Source organism: Heloderma suspectum, chromosome 3 (assembly GCF_057233095.1).
Source record: "Heloderma suspectum isolate Gila_16-S chromosome 3, 16-S_ref, whole genome shotgun sequence".
NCBI classification, from domain to species: Eukaryota; Metazoa; Chordata; class Lepidosauria; order Squamata; family Helodermatidae; genus Heloderma; species Heloderma suspectum.
In genome coordinates, this window is record NC_139460.1 from 36,952,466 (window position 1) to 36,972,795 (window position 20,330).

A 20,330-nucleotide genomic window follows, 5' to 3' on the forward strand; every position below is an offset into this window, starting at 1 on the left:
GCCTTCTTTTGAACATGTGAAGATTGTGGGTATTGTGTTCCACTTGTTGCGTAGTTGGCTTAAATTGCGTTATGGGGGTGTTTTTCTCTGCCATGCTCTACTGCAGGGATTGGAACAGTGTTTGGCACACAAGCAGCATTTACTGCATCACACTAACTACAAATCGTATTGCCTATTTGAAGTGCAGATATTTTAGCCTGAAAAGATCAGTGCTGTACATTCCTTGCTCATATACAAGCACTAGAATAGATCTGCTTGTATCAACAAAGTCCAGATACATAGAGTAGCTGGAACTCTCTGAAAAACTGTTTTTAAAAAACTTCCAATTTTGTTTGAGCTCCCTTATCAAACTTATAAGATGCATGTTTGGTAATTTGTTCCTTGGAAAATTATACATGAGTCCTATGAAATTTTCCATGCCCATATTTAATTGGTATGAACCGTTAACTGCAAACATAACTTAAAGCATAGTGAAGGCTTTTGTACTCTCACACTCCCTGTAATATGTTTATGTAAAGTGTAAAGACTTATACAGCTTTGTACAATACTTACATACAAATTGTCGATATTATGTTTTTCCTGCATAAATTAATCTGGACCACTGGTCCCTAAAATGCATTTTGCCTTAGAAAGTTTATTTTGCAACCTGACTAAAATAAAAGTTGCAGCAAGCTTGCCTGGTGCCCTTTTTCAGGCAGTCAGAGGGCGGAAGAACTTTAGGATGCATAGCCCACAAAATCTGGAAGACCAGTCTTCACCTAGAAGCCTTTTGAAAGTGTGTGCAGTGCAACACTTTATTCTTTTCTTTTCTTTCTCTCTCTCTGAAGCTGGAGTACGTTTGCAGAAGAAACTCTAAGGGCTTCATACCATATAAGTTTTTAACATGTACCCGTAAAATGTATGTCTTCCATACCTTAAAATGTAATGTATGTGTGCAACAAAAACATGCTTGCATAGTGGTCTATATGCCAGAAAAGAAAACTAGGATGGAAAGCACATCTTTGCTGTTGCATAATGTGTAAAACAGGCTTCAGAGGCTCCAAGCAAAATCTCAAGTTTTAGCACTAATTGTAGCTAACTTTAGAAAGCATTATTTCAGTGCTTGGCTGTTAAACCTGAGCTGCAGTTGCGTAGAGCTTTTGAAAGGCTATAGAAATGCATTGAATACTTTTCCGATCCCTGATATACGCACTCCTGAAAGACAAATCCTAACAGACCTGCACTGGACCTCCTTTCTTCTGTTCAGTAGTTCATAAACACTGAAGCAAGACTTTGAAGACAGGTTTATTTTTCCTCCTAATATGAACTCTGCAAGACTGTTGAAGTGTATTGCATATCAAAAATCTAGAAATCTTCTGTCACTTTCCTAGATTCTTCACCAATTGTGAACATCTCTGACAGATGTTGTTTTACTGCTCTTATGGCAGCAAAGGAGGTGTGTGTGTGTGTGTGTGAGAGAGAGAGAGAGAGAGAGAATCTTTGACAACTGAGTAGTTTGAAGCTGAACAGGTTCTATTCTGTGTTCTATTCTGGCATGACCATCTGGGGAACCCTGTAGGCCCAGATTAGCCCCTTCGGCATGAAGTTATTCACCCCTTCCCTAGACCGATGAATATGGGTGGTAATTGTATCACCCATGAGATGAGCTTGGCCATGGAAATGGCTCTGTAGTGGAATGGCTGTTAACACCAGCAGAATCCCCTATCCCTGGTCTATAGTGCTGCTCAGGTATTCTAACACAATTAGAACCGTGTGAGAGGAGAATGGGGATGTTCTAGCTAGCTCCGCTCCTTCTACTGCATCCCTGCTGCTGGGCCCTGATCATGCAGGGTTCTAAATCATGTGGGGAGCCGCCTACATGGGTGCATTGCATTCCAGGCTGCAGACATTTGCCCTTCAACATCTTGAGAGTGGTGGGGTCACGATGGAGGGGACAGACTAGATAGCATGTCCCTACTTTCCCCTCATGCAGTTCCAGTAGCGCAAGGGGAACAATGACTGAATAGGATTTATATTCTTGCCTCGAAATGCTAGAAACGTACACTTCATATTAAATGAGAGAGGTGCTGTGAGCTGGATATCTTGAGCAGGCCAAGGCATTCTCGCTTGTGTTGGAATATCTTAGATGTAATGCACTTTCCAAGTAGGTATCATTTATTCTTTGCTGTATTCCTTGCTTTTCAATCAAGATTAATGGTTGCAAGCTGCTTCAGGAGTCAAAATCCTGCCTTCTAAGTGGTTGGACTGCTTTCTTCATGTGTGTTAAAATTATCTTTTGTTACTGTTCTGATTCCTTTCTAGTTGGTTGAGAGCCTTCTTAAAATAATCAGATATAAGCCATAGTTACTGCTTCATTCATGAATGCATGTACATCATTCTTTCCTTACTCAGTAAGTTATCACTTGATGACTTCTATCTGAAAGTGAGAAGTCCTTCCTTTAAAAATGAATATTTAATGCAAGATGGTGGTGGTGGTGGTAGTTTGCCGATGATGCTGGTGTGATGATGCTTTCATTCAGGTAAGTCATCACTTGATGTATGAGGAGCAGTTGGCTTATCTGTAACTGATGTTCCTTTAGTGGTCAACTGTGCAGCTGCCTATATGAGATTGTTTGCTTGTGCAGAGCATCAGTTAGAACCTCCTAGAGCTTAAATTTCTTTTGATGCTGTTGCTGCAGCAGTTGAAGGAATTGGGCAGGAATGTATGGGATCTGCCTTTTGGGAGATGTGGGTTAGACTGAGGGGGCATACCCTACCACCAAAAGTTATAGGCTTAAGCTCTTGATTCTTGTAGAGTCTAGAAGGTTACAAATGATTCCATGCATAGGTGCAGAATCCCATGTATGGGGTATGCTTGCGCAGAGACCATGAAGAAGAGCATAGATACGTGAATTCATCTTTAGTAGAGGCCCAACAATCCACAGACTGAAAAGGGCATCTATTGACAACGCTACCAGGGGCTTACCATGAATTTACCACCCTTGAGGTAAGGCCTATGTCTTCTGAAAAGTCTTAACGTATTTTGGCTACTACATCAAAATACTACTTGAAATTTTTGCTTCAAACCAAGATTGGTTCATTCTACAAGATGCTTCTGTAACGTATGCATGGATTATTAATGCAAGCAAAAAATAGTCTCTCAAACAAAGTTTGGAAACAAGTTTTATTGTGAAAATTTAGAAAATGTACAGAAAAATAGATTAAAAAGTTAAGGTGCAGGTATAAGTTATTTACATCCAGTTATCCTTAGCAAAATTCACTTCAAATAATAATTCAAATTATTTCAAAATTCACTTCAAATAATTTTAAAATTCCAATTTTATAGGTTCATTAAAATCATTAGATTTTTTTTTTTTAAGTTTACAAATACGACTACCCAACTTGAAGATGAACCCAACCCTTCCATTCACAGTCTCTTGTGACCATTGACTTTATTAGGTGAATCATGTGTCAAAGGTTGGTGAATGCTCTTCTGTTTGACAGAGAATACGAAGATTACAAGTTTATGACTTTTAGAAGTGAGAGTGTTGTAAAATGCTCCTGCACCCTAACAGCGATTCTATACATGTGTACTCAGAAGTAAGTCCCATTGAGGACTTACTTCCAGGTAAGTGGGTGTAGGATTACAATTTGGGCATAACGACATAAGTTTCATTGCTTTCATGAAAATTAATCATGACCAACATTAGCTACTTCTATAGGACATCCATCTTGGTGGTTCAGTGCTGAACCAAAGCAATGGTTCTGTTATACTACTCACCCCTTAACATAAACAAACCTAGCAGCACACTTTTAGCACTTTATAAATGTTATAATAATAGCAGCAGTAAATCTAGATACAGCAGGTATTTCAGACGAAGCTTGACTGGCCTTCCCATCCTATATGCATAGCTGCAGCAGCACACTAGTTTTACCCTCAACTGCAGCAGCTTGGCACGACTCTTGGCTGTGCTACCACTTGCAATTGGAAGTATAAAAGCAGAATGTAGTATAATAGATATAGAATTGTGTATTATCTTCGTGTGTGTGTGTGTGTGTGTGTGTACTATGATCCCAAATTCAGCATCAAGAAAAGCTGAATTCTTAAACATGTATGAATTACCTTCATTAATCCACTCTGTGCATATTTACTTTGCCCATTGTATATTCTGCTTAACTACAAGGTAAAGCACTATGCAGGGTACTGAATTCACACCCCATCCAGGGACAATCTTGCTCAGTTCCTTCCCTCTGTGATTTTGAAATTTTAAGTGGGTGTTACTTGCGGACATTCAGGCCCATCTGCAACCAAAATGACAAGAAATATCTGTGTGTGTGTGTGTAAGAGGCAGCTGCAATTCTCAGCATGCTGTGTTCCACCCGCAATACAAAATTCCACACTTAACTAGTGTGATGGCAACTGAGATCTGAGGTGATATAGCTGGGTCTGGTAACCAAGATGCCTGTAGGATGCTGTACATATTAATCATCCTTAGCCATGCCTCAGCTTCAGTTTGCTCCTGGCTCTATCAACATTTGGCCATATTTTGGCCAATGGTAGCAGTTTCCACTGCTATAGTGTTGCCTCCTGTGAGTGCGCTGGTGCAATGTTCTGAGATAGGACAGGGCTACAGATCCTGACATTGCATCAGGGCAGCGATTCTTGTGCCTCTTTTGGAGTTCTGTTTTATGGGTGCATACAAAATGTTGTTGTAGTAATAATGAAATGTTCTAGTCCTTATTTTGTGTATGATTGCTGCAGTTAATTGCAGTTAAAAACGTTCCCAGAGTATTTCTTTTTGGATCTCTCTGCAAACTTAAATCCTGCCCTCCAGTAAACCATTCACAGATTTCACTTTTCACCAAAAACCCCTGTTTTTCCCTCTTCCTGGGAACTATAGTTCAGGAGGGGTGGGGTGGGACAGGGATCTCATAACAGAGGTTTCAGCATCTTTACCAAACTAAAATTCCAGGAATGTTTGGGGGCAAAGCCACGCTAGATAATATGGTATAAAGACAATGCTTTTAGTGTAGATATGTTTTCAGAGGCAGTGTAGACTCTTGTCTGTGCTGTGTTCATTTTTGTGTCTCTGCTATGGTATCTGGTTGAACTGCTTTTGCAAGTTCTTGCAGCACTTCAGGCTTTCTTTGAAAAGCAGAAGCTATTTCCCATGCACATGACTATGAAAGATGTATGTCTTGGGCTAATGGGCAGAAGTGCCTATTGAATAGTGCTCATGTCTAATAAAAATCTCCTTTGGCAACAGAATTTATTAGATTAATTTGACTAGACCAGAAGCAGCTTCCAGTGTCCCTGCTCCCTTGACTTGCATGGGACCAGTGCAAGAGTCTGGAACTAGGGGGAAATGGCCACAGAGGCACATGTCCCCCTCCCCCCTCTGCAGCAGGCTCCTCTCCCCTATTGCATTTGTAGTTAAAAAATCCCCTTTATCAGATGGGAGCTAGTGCCACAGAAGCTAGGGTGGTGGTGAGGCTGCTGCTGGCGTTTCATAGAAATAATCAGCTTTACATAAATGGTGGTGGGTCAGCAAGCAGCAGTAAGGACTGTTCAACATTAAAATGGGGAGAGCAGAGAGATGCAGCTGCATTGAGTAACTGAAGAAGTCCCGTGCTAAACTGGTGGAGTAGAATACCGAACCACAGAGTTACAGCTGGGAGGAAAGAATCCATGTACTGGCTTCCCTTCCCATGTTAGATTGCCACAAGTAAATGGCTGAGTCACATCACTGATGTGGCCACAGCTGAAACTGTAGATGTTCGACTTGGTTGTGTCACAAAGGACAGACTCTTTGCTTCTGCTGCCGTAGCGGAGCCTGTAAGCAAAAGTGGAGGTATGATAAATATGTAGGGCAGGTTCTTAGCCACTTATTTCACTTCGTAAAACAAAACCATATGCTCCTATGTGGGCTGATAGTGGAAGCGTTACACCAAACAAAAATAACATACAATATTGATAAAGATCTAATAGTCCAATGAAAATATCAACAGAACTAAATACTCAAAAGAACGGTAACTCAAGTATGGAATGCAGTACTTTCCCAGCCAAAGGGCAGGTGCAATAAATGTGCTTTCTGTACACACCAGAAAATCCCTAACAATTGTGCCCCTTGCAGAGGGGGAAGGCGCATGCCAATTTTTTTTTTTAAACAGCCATTATCCAATTGCCTTGCCGTTGTGTAGTCACCAGTCTAGCTCTTGACTGAAAGACACAATGGCTGCATTCAGATGATCAGAGGGGGGAAAGAAGCCACCGTGGCTTCTTTTCCCTGCCCCACGGGTGCTGCGCACACAGCCGCCATTTGTATAATTACCCATGACACTGCATGGTTGTCATGTCGTCCGAACCTGGTGCAGCAAGGATGTGTATCTTCTTACCCACCCCACAACCCCTACTACAAGCCATGGGTTGTGGGGGTGGGTAAAAAGCCACCACTGCCAGGTTCAGATGACACAGCAACTTGTGCAGCACGTGGGGGAAGAAGCCACAGTGAGTTCTTTCCCCCCCCATAATTGTCTGAACTTGGTCAGTAAGTGTGGGACTCATAGGGACGAAGGGTCTTTTGACTACATTGAAGCCCTGGTCAGCTTAGGGCTAAAGTTTAAAACTAGCCCTTTGAATTGCTGTGTTCAGAAACTAATAGCTAATCAGTTCGGTCCTTTCAGTTTAGATGTAATGCACTTGCATTTCTGCAGCTTAACCTGACTGCCCCATCTGAACCAGCAGCTGTTTCCATTTTTAGTGGTAGCCCCTTACCCGCATACACACAAAGATGTCAATAGCTCAGGATAGCTAATAAAGGTAATGGAACACAGAATTCAGTAAATTAGATCTTGCAATCGCATTAAATCACAGCAGTAGCTATACCCCATTAGCTATATGCTTCTTGGAGGATAAAGCATACTAGTTATGGCTACTAGTTATGATAGTTATATATTATCTCCAGTATCGGGGCCACTGTGCCTCTGCATACCAGTTGCTGGGGGACATGAGCAGGAGAGGTGCTGTCACACTCATGTCCTACTTGTGGGCTTCCTGTGCGCATCTGGTTGGCCACTGTGGGAACAGAATGCTGGATTAGGCAGGCCTTTGGGTCTGATCCAGCAGGGCTCTTCTTACGTTCTTACCTAAAAATGTTTTGAGTCTTCCTAAATTAGCTCTGTGGACTGATAATAGAATTTATAGAATTCACTACCCCACAATGGGCTGATGGTCACCAGATAAGATAGTTCTGCACACACACAAAAAGCTTTAGATACACTCACAAAAGAGAGGTCAACCAAAACTAGCCACAGTAGCTAATGAAACCATGTTCACCTAGGACTGAGTGTTGTGTTTCCAAGAGCAGTTAGCTAGATCCTCCTGGAAACTCACGGGAAGGGCATGAAAGCGCCCCTATTTGTCCACAGCAGCTGATAATGGGAGATACAACCTCTCCAGGTAGGTTGCATTTAACTATTGTGATTTAATAGCCATTGATAACCCAGTCCTCCATCGAAGGTGGCATCTTTCTCTCTTCCACGGAGAAAAGACTTGCTTGGCACATGGAGTGCTGGATCTCTCCGGCCCAAAGCAAGAGTCATTCATACTTTTTTAGAGCAGCAACTTCCTAAATGTCTACTCACCACTTAGAAATAATTCCTGTTAGGATGGGTCTTATCATTGGCAAGCCCTTATTCCCTAGACAGGAGCCAGGCAGAGGAAGGTCTCTAACATAAAACGGAGGAGAGCAGGAAGAGAAATGACGCTCATGCATCCCTCCATTGTCATGTTTCCATTTTAGTATCCTGAGCCCTTGAGGCTCAAGTGGGTTTCTATGGTGCTGAGTCATGAAAGGGAAGGGGGAAACATGCCCTCTCAGACTGCGCTCTCCTTGGAATGCTGTTTTGAGCATTAAGAGCAAACTCCCCCCTCCCCTCCATTGTATATGGCCATATTTGTAGCATCCATGAGACAGTGGTGCAAAAATGCTGGCATTTTTGCTGCCAAAAATGTGTTTACACAGTGGGGGCTCTGCAGCAACCTCCGTACAGCCCTCGCCCTGTGGGATTGTCATTACTGTGCAGGTTTCCTTGCCATACCTCCCTGTGCATGTGAGGTTGCTGGTGCTGGCACAAAGTCTTTCTAAATAACAGTGACGACACGGGTGGCAATCTCCCTTGTGTACGTTACAGCCTTTGTCACAAAGGCCCCTTTTCTGATGACAAGCGCACCACTGCAGTAATATGGGCAGTAGTCTTAAAAAGACGGGAGTAATAAGCAGAGTCAGACAGATGTTCTGCAGCAGCCTCATTAACATATTTTCACCCAGATGCTTTGTCAAATGGGGGTCTCTGAGCACATACAAAGAGATTGCTTTGAAATTATGAGATGGTGTGAATGGAAGCCATACTAAATGAATATGGGTGTGAAAAGTAATTGAAACAGAGCAACGAGATGGAGAAAATAAGTGAACTGTGGAAGAGGCGCTCCTACTAGGGATGCTGGAGAAATTCGAGACGGATTAAAATGAGCTCAGATTTCTAAGAATCCGACCTGCGGAATCCGCTGCGGAGCGACCCCCTCAGGCCCTGCGGAGTCCGTGGACTTTCAGATGATGTTTTTTAATTTCCCGAAATTTACGCATATAAATCCGTAGAAAAATACATATGTTTCAGCTGAGGAAACGTAGAATGGAACAGGGGACAATACACTAAATGTTATGTACTGGGGTAAATTATGTAAATACTTATGTAAATACTTAGGTAATTATTTACATAATTATTTCCGTATTTTTCCCTATGACAAAAAAAAAGTATTCGCATCCATCTGCGGGCAGATGACGGAACGAAAGGCACCTGACAATCCGCAAAACACAGAGCGGATTTTACACAGTCCTTACATCCCAAGCTCCTACCCACCCCAAGAGTGCAAGTTAATTCTCTTGGGTACCTGCAACGGATCCCATCCTCATTTAGGGTCAAACTAGATGTCATGGCGATGATCTTTGAATTGATCTCCTGTTTTTCAAAAGCTGGACAGCAACAAAAAGGTAGAGACAAATTCCAACCAGGACTGTGGTGCTAGGGGAGGAGAGGCTTAAGCCTCCCTCTTCCAAAGCCACTTTCCTGGGCCTCATCTACACTGGCCTTTTACTCTGGTTCTGCTCTGCCCCCAAGTTGATCATGTCAGATGACACATGCCCCTCCCCGTAGCTAATGCAGCATTTCTTGCCCTAAATCTGGTGGGGGGTTTTTAACTATTTGTGGCGGGTTTTCCAGTCACAGCAGCTTCAGTACAGTTTGGGAGTCCATGTGACCTCAGCTGGCTTCAGTGTGGGCTGGTGGAAGCAAGGCTGATTTGCAGAAGGGAAGAGTTGCATGGGGTGTGGGCTTATGTCTACCCAGAAGTAACTCATTACCTTGGGGATGGGAGTCAGCCCTGATGCCTTGAAAAGACACCGTTTCAACCTTGCATTCAGTTGCTGCCAGCCCCTTTAAATATTCACAGACCACAGGAGTGGGGAGGGGAGCATAACGAGGCTGTTACGTATGGAAGTGCAAAGGCATGCAGAGCCTTACTGATTTTAAAAGCTTCACTGAGCACGGGAGGGGGTGGAAAGCAAGCCTCACTTTCCCCGCAAATACCCATTTGATGTTCAGTTTTACTCATTTGCTCCATGCAAGCAGATTTTTTTTTAACATATACACCACATTACTGGCTACCATCTGCCCCAGAAGGAGCTAACCCGATTTCATGAAAATCGGTATTTAAACAAAAATGCCTCAAAACCTGTTTCCATGTAGATTGGCTCCTGATAAGTCAATATTTGCCTGATGGTGCAAAATATACAGATACTCATATGTTTGCCTTGTGGGGCTAATAACAGCTTCAGGGTGATTTTCCTTAGGAAAATTCCACTGGAGGACAGAGAGAACCCTCATTTCTCCAACATGACAGCTCTGATCAGATTTGGTCCTCTGTAGCAGCTCCTACTAAAAAATAGACACACGCAGTAGGAGCTCTGATAAGTGACCCCACTTTAGGTCTAGCTGCATCTGTAGATGGTCTGTAAATGAATATGATATGGCTTGACTTGCATACCCAAAGAAAGTTTGCTTTTGTTTGCTGCCTGTCCATGTAAAACGTTTCCGCTCTTCTGAAGGAAGCACCATTCCACTGTCCGCTTGGTAATCCTGAAAGAGATACAGCTCTAGTCATGGAACTTTCTTCTTTGTGTATCAGTGATTATGACAGTGACAAACATAACTTGAGTAACCCATCACCAGTGTGAGTTTTGCAGAACTTCGAATATGTATTATATAATGTGGTGTAGTGGTAAATTCTGAAGTGCAGGCGCTCATCGTGACAGTCCCTGTAGCCATGCCCTCGAGAAGAATCCAATAATTCAGGCAGCTGTGTTGAGCCCTATCAACCAACCAGTTCTAGTCATTTTATCTCCACAAGGAGCAGGTCTTTTGTAAAGCTAACAGGTTTTAATTTCCCATTCAAGACCAAGCCATCCCAAGCTACAACAATATGTTAGTTACAAGGAAGGTAACTTTATCAACTGTGGCAAAAAAAAAAAAAATTCTCTTGTGGGGGGAAGATGATCAAGAGAACAACATTGTTTGAAACTCCATATTTGTAGTAGTGGGACTTATACTTCATGCAGTAGTGGTTTAACAAATCTATACATATTAGTTAGGACAAGCAGCAAACGTTTTGCATAAATTCAGAAATGATAAGATCTGATTCCATCAATAGGCAGATGACAGAATGAAAGGTGCCTGACAATCCACGAAACACAGACGGAACAGATTTTACACAATCTGTACATCCCTAGTTATGAGCACCCTCATTTTTGGTGATACAGAAGTAGCCCTAACACAACTACACCTTTCTCTACTGAGCTCATCGGAGAAAGGATGGGATAGAAATTAAATTAATAAATAGGTTAGTTCCGAGGATCCTGTCAAACTCTAGTGTGGCTACAAAAGAAATACCCAGCAGTGACATAGATGTCACTGTGCCCCTCCCAGAGGTCTCTGCAATATGCAAACAAGTCTCTCCACTCACACGGAACATTTTGCTAATTCATAAAAAATACATGATGCTCCTTTCAAATCTGTACTCCTGCTGTGTGTGACAAGAGGCCAATACTACTGTTTTTAATGGATCTGTTTTCATGTTTTAATTATAGTTTTATTTGTATTCTATTGTTAGCTGCACTGTGCACTACTTTTAGTGGAAAGTCAGGATACAAATTTAATAAATACCCACGTATGAATTTCCCAAAGTGCAGAATAGGCTGCTGATTCCACAACATCAGACAATCCTGGACCGCAAAGCATCTGTTTCTCGTTTCAGCAACAAAAGGCTTGAATCCAAAAGAGCAAGCAATGCACCACACATTTCAGGAGGTTGATTGTGACTTACCTCATGTCCAGATTTGTCCTTGGGAGAAAGTTCTTCAAAGGTCTTGACCCTCTGGGGTGGCTTCATTCTGAAGGCATTAACGTATTTTCTTAAAAGGGAAGACAGAGGAAAGAGCTTGTTGGATCTCAGAACAAACCACATACATGTAACAAGCTACTTGTGGATACCTGAACATGGGTGAGAACATGAATCATTCCTATCTTCATACTTCATGTGTCCTTCGCTAGTGAGGGAGAGAATGGTCACAAGCTATATTTGAGACACTGAATGCCTTAATTTTACTGGTGCTGCATATTTACTGCTCCCCTTCATGGATCACTGCCTTGTTGTGGTGAAGGGGCTTGCGTAACTCAGTGAAGCCATAAGCTATGCCGTGCAGGGCCACCCAAGACGGACAGGTCATGGCAGAGAGTTCTGACAAAATGTGGTCCACTGGAGAAGGAAATGGCAACCCACTCCAGTATTCTTGCCAAGAAAACCCCATGGAACGTATCACAAGGCTTAAAGATATGACGCCGGAAGATGAGCCCCTCAGGTCAGAAGGTGTCCAACATACTACTGGGGAAGAGCAGAGGGAATTTCCAAGTAGCGCCAGAAAGAGTGAAGCGGCTGGGCCAAAGCCGAAAGGACTCTCAGCTGTGGATGTGTCTGGTGGTGAAAAGAAAATCCGATGCTGTAAAGAACAATATTGTTTAGGAACCTGGAATGTCAGATCAATGAATCAAGGTAAGCTGGAGGTGGTCAAACAGGAGATGGCAAGATTGAACATCGACATCTTGGGAATCAGCGAACTAAAATGGACAGGCATGGGCGAATTTAATTCAGGTGACCATCATATCTACTATTGTGGGCAAGAATCCCTTAGAAGAAATGGAGTAGCGCTCATAGTCAACAAAAGGGTGGGAAAAGCAGTACTGGGGTACAATCTTAAAAATGATAGAATGATCTCAGTACGAATCCAAGGCAAACCATTCAACATCACAGTAATTCAAGTCTATGCCCCAACCACTGAGGCCGAAGAAGCTGAGGTTGATCGGTTCTATGAAGACCTACAACACCTTCTAGAACTAACACCAAAAAAAGATGTCCTCTTCATCATAGGGGATTGGAATGCTAAAGTAGGAAGTCAAGAAATCACCGGGATAACAGGCAGGCATGGCCTTGGTGTACAAAATGAAGCAGGACAAAAGCTAATAGAGTTTTGCCAAGAGAACATGCTGATCATAGCAAACACTCTTTTCCAACAGCACAAGAGGCGACTCTACACATGGACGTCACCAGATGGTCAATATCGAAATCAGATTGATTATGTCCTTTGCAGCCAAAGATGGAGAAGCTCCATACAGTCAGTAAAAACAAGACCTGGAGCTGACTGTGGCTCAGATCATGAGCTGCTTCTTGCAAAATTTCGGCTTAAATTGAAGAACGTGGGGAAAACCACTAAACCATTCAGGTATGACCTAAATCATATCCCTGATGAATATACAGTGGAGGTGAGGAATAGATTTCAGGGATTAGACCTGATAGACAGAGTGCCTGAGGAACTATGGACGGAGGTCCGTAACATTGTTCAGGAGGCAGCAACGAAATCCGTCCCAAAGAAAAAGAAATGCAAGAAAGCCAAGTGGCTGTCTGATGAGGCTTTACAAGTAGCTGAGGAAAGAAGGGAAGCGAAAAGCAAGGGAGAAAGGGGAAGATATACCCAACTGAATGCAGAGTTCCAGAGAATAGCAAGGAGAGACAAGAAGGCCTTCTTAAATGAACAATGCAAAGAAATCGAGGAAAACAACAGAATGGGAAAGACTAGAGATCTCTTCAAGAAAATTGGAGATCTCAAGGGAACGTTTTGTGCAAAGACGGGCATGATAAAGGACAAAGAAGGCAGGGACCTAACAGAAGCAGATGAGATTAAGAAGAGGTGGCAAGAATACACAGAAGAACTATACAGGAAAGATCTGAATGTCCCTGATAGCCATGATAGTGCGGTCACTGAACTTGAGCCGGACATCCTCGAGAGTGAAGTCAAGTGGGCCTTAGGAAGCATTAGTAACAACAAAGCTAGCGGAGATGACAGTATTCCAGCTGAGCTATTTAAAATCCTAAAAGATGATGCTGTTAAAGTGCTGCATTCAATATGCCAACAAATCTGGAACACTCAACAGTGGCCACAAGACTGGAAAAGGTCAGTTTACATTCCAATTCCAAAGAAGGGCAACGCCAAAGAGTGTTCAAACTACCGCACAATTGCGCTCATTTCACATGCCAGCAAGGTGATGCTCAAAATCCTACAAGCTAGGCTTCAGCAGTATGCGAACCGAGAACTACCGGAAGTACAAGCTGGGTTTCGAAGAGGCAGAGGAACTAGAGATCAAATCGCCAACATTCGCTGCATCATGGAGAAAGCAAGAGAATTCCAGAAAAATGTCTATTTCTGCTTCATTGACTACGCTAAAGCCTTTGATTGTGTGGATCACAACAAACTGTGGCAAATTCTTAAAGTGATGGGAGTACCAGACCACCTTACCTGTCTGCTGAGAAACCTGTACGAGGGTCAAGAAGCAACAGTAAGAACCAGACATGGAACAACCGATTGGTTCAAAATTGGGAAAGGAGTACGACAAGGCTGCATATTGTCACCCTGCTTATTTAACTTATATGCAGAGTACATCATGAGAAATGCCGGGTTGGATGAATCAGAGGTCGGAATTAAGATTGCCGGGAGAATTATCAACAACCTCCGATATGCAGACGATACCACCCTAATGGCAGAAAGCGAAGAGGATCTCAAGAGCCTCTTGTTGAGGGTGAAAGAGGAGAGTGCAAAAGCTGGTTTGAAACTCAACATTAAAAAAACTAAGATCATGGCATCTGGCCCTATCACTTCCTGGCATATAGAAGGGGAAGAAATGGAAGCAGTGACAGATTTTACTTTCTTGGGCTCCAAGATCACCGCAGACGGTGACTGTAGCCATGAAATTAAAAGACGCTTGCTCCTTGGGAGGAAAGCTATGGCAAATCTAGACAGCATAGTAAGAAGCAGAGACATCACCTTGCCGACAAAGGTCCGTCTAATCAAAGCTATGGTTTTCCCAGTAGTAATGTATGGCTGTGAGAGCTGGACTATAAGGAAGGCTGAGCGCCGAAGAATTGATGCTTTCGAACTGTGGTGCTGGAGAAGACTCTTACGAGTCCCCTGGACTGCAAGGAGGTCAAATCAGTCCATCCTAAAGGAAATCAACCCTGAGTGCTCATTGGAAGGACAGATAATGAAGCTGAAGCTCCAATATTTTGGCCACCTAATGCGAAGAGAAAACTCTCTGGAAAAGACCCTGATGCTGGGAAAGACTGAAGGCAAAAGGAGAAGGGGACGGCAGAGGATGAGATGGCTAGATAGCATCACGGATGCAATGAATATGAACTTGAGCACGCTCCAGGAGAGAGCGCAGGACAGGAAGGCCTGGCGTGCTATGGTCCATGGGGTCACGAAGAGTCGGACACGACTGAACGACTGAACAACAACAACAACAATATTTACTGCTGCTGCATATTTACTGCTGCCTATACAGCTCATTTTCATCGCCCATCTGTGAACTTCCTAGAAGCATCTGACTTGGCTGTTGGAAATGGAATGATTGACTTGATGCATATTTGCTTGGACCTACAAGACATTCCTTGTAACCCAAAAGTGTGGAAACTGGTGTTCCATTTGGTGTTGGACCTGATGTCGACTCTCATCAGCCCAGCCTGCATGAACATTGGTCACAGATGATGGGTGTTTTAGTCCAGAAACATCTGGAGGGCAACAGGTTCTCCACCCCTATTGTAACCCTTATGAACATATATGGAACTACAGTGCACCCTGAAAGGCGGGTTAAGAACATAAGAAGAGCCATGCTGGATCAGACCAAGGGTCCATCTAGTCCAGCATTCTGTTCACACAGTGGCCAACCAGCTGTCAACGGGAAACCCACAAGCAGGACATGAGTGCAACCGCACCCACCCAAGTTCCCGAGCAACTGGTGTACATATGCATACTGCCTTTGATACTGGAGGGAGCATATAGTCATCAGGATTAGTAGCCATTGATAGCTTCCTCCTATGTGAATTTGTCCAATCCCCTTTTAAAGCCATTCAAATTGGTGGCCATCACTACATCTTGTGGAAGTGAATTCCTTAATTTGACTATGTGCTGTGTAAAGAAGTACTTCCTTTTATCTGTCCCGAAACTCCCACCGATCAGCTTCATGGAATAACCTCATTGGGTTCTAGTATTATGAGAGAGGGACAAAAATGTCTCCCTATCAACTTTCTCCACACCATGCATAATTTTGTACAGCTCTATCATTTCTGCCCTTACTCACCTTTTTTCCAAGCTAGACAATCCTAGCTAAACCTGTTTAAAATATTGTAAATAAATAAATAATATCAAAAGAAATCCCACATACTCCTTGTGAACATGTTTTACCACACACAAGCCACCATTGATTGCATGGATGGGACAGGGTCACCTGACACCAGCTACAAGGATGAAAAGCTGACATGTCTTTTTCAAAAGCCTGATCCTCAATACAACGCTCTTTGCTTTGTACAGTAGAGGGGCCCTGTCTTTTGCCACCTCAGTCAACCTACTTTAGTAAAGACGAACTTGTACATCATTGCTTTCGATGAGACTTAAGTCATACATAAAAATCACCTGTCATGCCTGTGAAACGTTGCATGTGCCATTAAGTTAACTGCACATTGCCCATTTCTACCCGAACAGAGTCAAATGCCTCTTGAACATTTACACCATATTGCAAGACCAGAAGCTGGTTCAATAAAAACTGCGACGGGTAATTTATGGAATTCACTGCCATAAGAGGTTGTGACCCCCACTAGCGGAGGGCTGGATCAAGCCCTTGCATAAGTAGAAGCCCCCTCACGCAACAGGACTTCCCCATCCTCTCCTCCCCGTTGCAGCTCCCTGCACATGCCCCAAATCGGCTCCAGAGGGGCCCTCAACCTTCTGGAGCAGATTTGGGGTGAGCACAGGTGATGCAAGGAGGAAACCATTCTAGCAGCATTTCCCTTCTGCTGGAAGAATGACACTGTTGGATACCACCCACGGATGGATGGATGGATTTGTTTATGTATTTTAAGAGATGTTTAGGCTGCCGTTAAGGATAGTACCCTCTCATGACGGCCTTTAAAACAAGATAAGTAGACAAATAGGTCCATCAGTGGGCATGGTGGCTAGAAGGAACCTTCAGAGGGCACAACATGCTAGTTGTTGGGGAGCCATAGTAGGAGACAAAGCTATGCTTGTGGTCTTCCCAGAGGCTTCTACATGGCCACTGTGGGAAACAAGATGCTGGGCTAGCTGGACCTTTGGGGTAAAATCCAATATAAGTCCTAGTTAGAGTAGACCCATTGTAATGAATGGGACTTCAGTTATTTATGTTGTTTCATTTCATACAGCTGAAGCTCTCTGGGCAGTTCACAAAAAGTTAGTCATGACTAAGTGAAGTCTCATTCATTTCAATGGGTCTATTCTAAATAGGGCTTATGCTGGATTTTACCCTTGGTCTGACCCAGCAGGGCTCTTTCTATGGTCTTGCAACTGATCACCGAGCTGCATCTTTCTATATCCAACATCCAAACCATACTGCCATTCATCAAACTCCTATATGTCAAACATCTTGCTTTTCCATCTTACCCAGTATTTTCGATGCTTGCATAAATGAAGGCTGGTACTGAATCCTTTTCTCTCTCATGAGCAGGGGAAGTTGGAGAGGAATTGTCAAGTCCAGTATCCACTGATAATATAGTATTCAAAGGGATATAGTCTTTGCCATCCTGTGTGCATAAAAGTATAAGCTTAACCGGATACAGGAATACTATATAAACAACACAGACCATGCATATTACTACTAGCTTGAAGTAGGTTAAAAAATTAATCTATATATATTTTAGTCTGATTTGCCATGCAATTGAACTGAAACACCAGGATGTAAGGCAGTTTAGCCCCCTGATCATATTGCTGACATATTCAGAGTCATTTCATGGTACAGTTGAGATAGGACTGTACCACCTCAGATAGCATTTGGGGATAATAGGTTTACTTTAAATGCTCCCTAACCAAGCCCTCCCCTGCATAGCCTATTTTTTCTACATACAAGGCTTAAATATAAGGAGGAAAACAGAGCATTTAAATATGCCACTATCCATTTGAAGGCTAAAATGATACAATTCTATCAAAACCACACTATGTGTTTATTTTGAACATGGAGAGAGGCTTTCAATGTAATTTTTATTTTTTTATTAAATTTATTAATTGCCCATCTGGCTGGTCGCCCAGCCATTCTGGGCGATGTACAATAATAGAAACAATTTAAAACAATAAAATTCTACATTTAAAACATATTTCATAACATCATAATCAATAAACATGCTGTCCTGTGTGTGAAGGAATCGTTTATACGGAACTATTCTTGTGAAAAGGTCCGAGCAACAGCTTGCGCAGATGCCGTTCATCCCTTCATGCTGGCACTCGCATCCACCCCAGTACTAGCCCAGCAGCTGTACCTTGCGCTGCTGTAGCGGCTTTGCATGAGGACAGTGTGCCCTACTCTCTGGGGAGCAAGACGGGCGTGGGCAGAAGCTTCCCCTTGTACGTATTTGTGAAGGCTCCTATGGGCCTTTTGGGCTGTAGAAAGAAAGGGGTCACTCTTTCTTTCCTGGGAGTGCTGCAGTGCCAAATATATCTGTCCTATTCCCCAAGCACAGGACCAAACTTCACAGCCACAGGCTACTAGAAGAACTGCTGCTACTTCAGCCATTCTTTAGGATCAACATTTTCAGGCCATGCATCTGGGGACATTTTTCCATGCTTTCATTTTGCTGAAAGGGTGTGACAAAAGATGGCGATGGGTTGTATCTAATGTTAGTCTAACTTAAGTCCAATTCATTTCAATGGGTCTACTCTAAGTAGGACTAACATTGGATACAACCCATTGTACCTGGCACTTGTAAGCATTCCTGCTATGCTGATACTATTGCTTGCCTACCTATCCCCATCAGACCTGTGCACAATACAAACCCCCATAGGGTGCAGTGCAGCATCAATGAGCATTGGTTCTGTGGATTTGCACTAGTGCACCCATGTGCTTTAATTAAAAGAAGTTCCATTGAAAACCCAGGTGTCAAATAAAAAATGTTTCAAGACTGAGTTATAAGTCCAGGTATGAGTTGTGGATCAAGTCGTGAATGGATGCAATCCAATGCAATTAACAATAAGGCGAGGTTTGCCTCTATGAATGGTGGATTGTACTGTGTAGCCCCAATTCTGCACCCAATCTTCTTTAGCATCAGTGTGCTCACTGCTTATTAAAATTGCAAGCTCTCTAAGCAAAAACATCTTTACGTCCAAGTTCTGTACTACTGGGGAACTATAAATATTTAAAAAATGTAATGACAGTGACATAGAAATCTGCCTTCTACTGCATCAGACTATTGGGCCATTTAGTTCAGAGCTGCCCACTCTGACTTGTAGCAGCTCTCAGACAGTCTTTCCCAGCAACACCCAGAGATGGGAGGGAATGAACCCGGGATTTTCTGCATGCAAAGCAGGGGCTCTTCCACTGAGCTACAGCCCCTCCAAAGAAGGAGGAGCAGCAGCAGCAGGAGGCATACTGCATTTTACTGCTTACCTGTCATTAGGGATGAATGGATTTTGTTAAATCCGTTCCATCTGTTTTTCCTGGAATATCAGGCGTCTTTCATTCCATTGTCCACTCATTGACGGAACTGGATTTTTTTATATGAGAATTTTGTTTGTTTGCAAACAAAAGGCACATTAGCACAAGTGCATATTTGCAAATGAACAAAATTGTGCAAACCCTCCTCCATTTTTTTAAAAGGTCTGCAAATCTACGCAACTCGGAAAAAGCTGGTCCACTGAGAATCCGCAGGTCAGATTCATGGAAAGCTGAACGCATTTGAATCCACTGCAGATTTCTCTGACATCCTCACCTGTCGCACATTTGCTTGAAGTAGGTCCCCTAATCTTTCCACCAGCTCTGAGAACCTTGGCCTTTCATTTGGATCGCCCTGCCAACAGTCCAGCATGATCTGATATCTGCCAAAAGCAAAGGATGGTGATGAAAAGAAACTTTATCATGACTCTTACTTCTTCCATCGTTTGTCTTAGAACAATCATCTTCACTTTCAGATCTGGAAACCTGCAACACAGGATCCATCTGCAATTGTCTACTATACATGTCTACTTTTAACCCCAACCTGCAACATGGGATTCTTCTTTCATTATTTACCATATATGGCCATCTTCCTCCATCTCTCTCTTTCCTCTGTTTTGAGATCTTTAAAACAAAACCTAGCACTGTTCCACTTTGAATCCGAAATGGAAGAATGAAGAATAACGACAAAGAAAGGCCTTTATAAAGTTCCAAAATATTTGTCATTAATACATTATTGTCTACATGGGACAATTACAATTTACTCTGTCTCCCCACTCACTTCAGTTCTTAGAGATCTAGACTTCAATCTCTATGGGCAACCTGGTAGTCTTCATTTATTGGGGGAAATAAAATACATTGCTATCTAGACCTTTTGGAAAATACCAATATTCTTTCTTACCAGGAGTTAGGTCAAGTCCCTCAATTTCAGTTTCCTTTATTTCAGATAAGGTTTTTTTTGTCAACTCAAATCAGAGAACATTCACTTCTTAGGACCCTGACAGATTTTGAAAAACTGATTTTGGGTCCAGACACAAAGGCATTTTCCAAACTATATCTTAATAAGCATTAAGACTGCAGGTGTAAAATAATGTCAACAAAAATGGGGAAAGAATCTATAAAGAGATTTCTCCCGAAGTGTATGGGAAAATGATTGTCCAAGCAATACTGTCCTTTACATA

General features: G+C 42.7%; 1 protein-coding gene across 1 annotated transcript in view; it reads right to left on the minus strand.

Annotated features, from left to right (window-relative positions):
- Positions 1 to 3,152: 3,152 nt before the first annotated feature.
- Positions 3,153 to 20,330, minus strand: part of FLT1 (fms related receptor tyrosine kinase 1) — a 202,649-nt gene continuing 185,471 nt past the window's right edge. Inside the window, exons 26-30 of the mRNA XM_084842930.1 lie at positions 19,427 to 19,532; positions 17,112 to 17,251; positions 11,417 to 11,504; positions 10,082 to 10,173; positions 3,153 to 5,813 (exon numbers count right to left, since the gene is read on the minus strand). Coding sequence (XP_084699056.1) covers positions 5,612 to 5,813; positions 10,082 to 10,173; positions 11,417 to 11,504; positions 17,112 to 17,251; positions 19,427 to 19,532 — 628 coding nt within the window. The 3' untranslated portion in view covers positions 3,153 to 5,611. The remainder of the gene's footprint in view (positions 5,814 to 10,081; positions 10,174 to 11,416; positions 11,505 to 17,111; positions 17,252 to 19,426; positions 19,533 to 20,330) is intronic.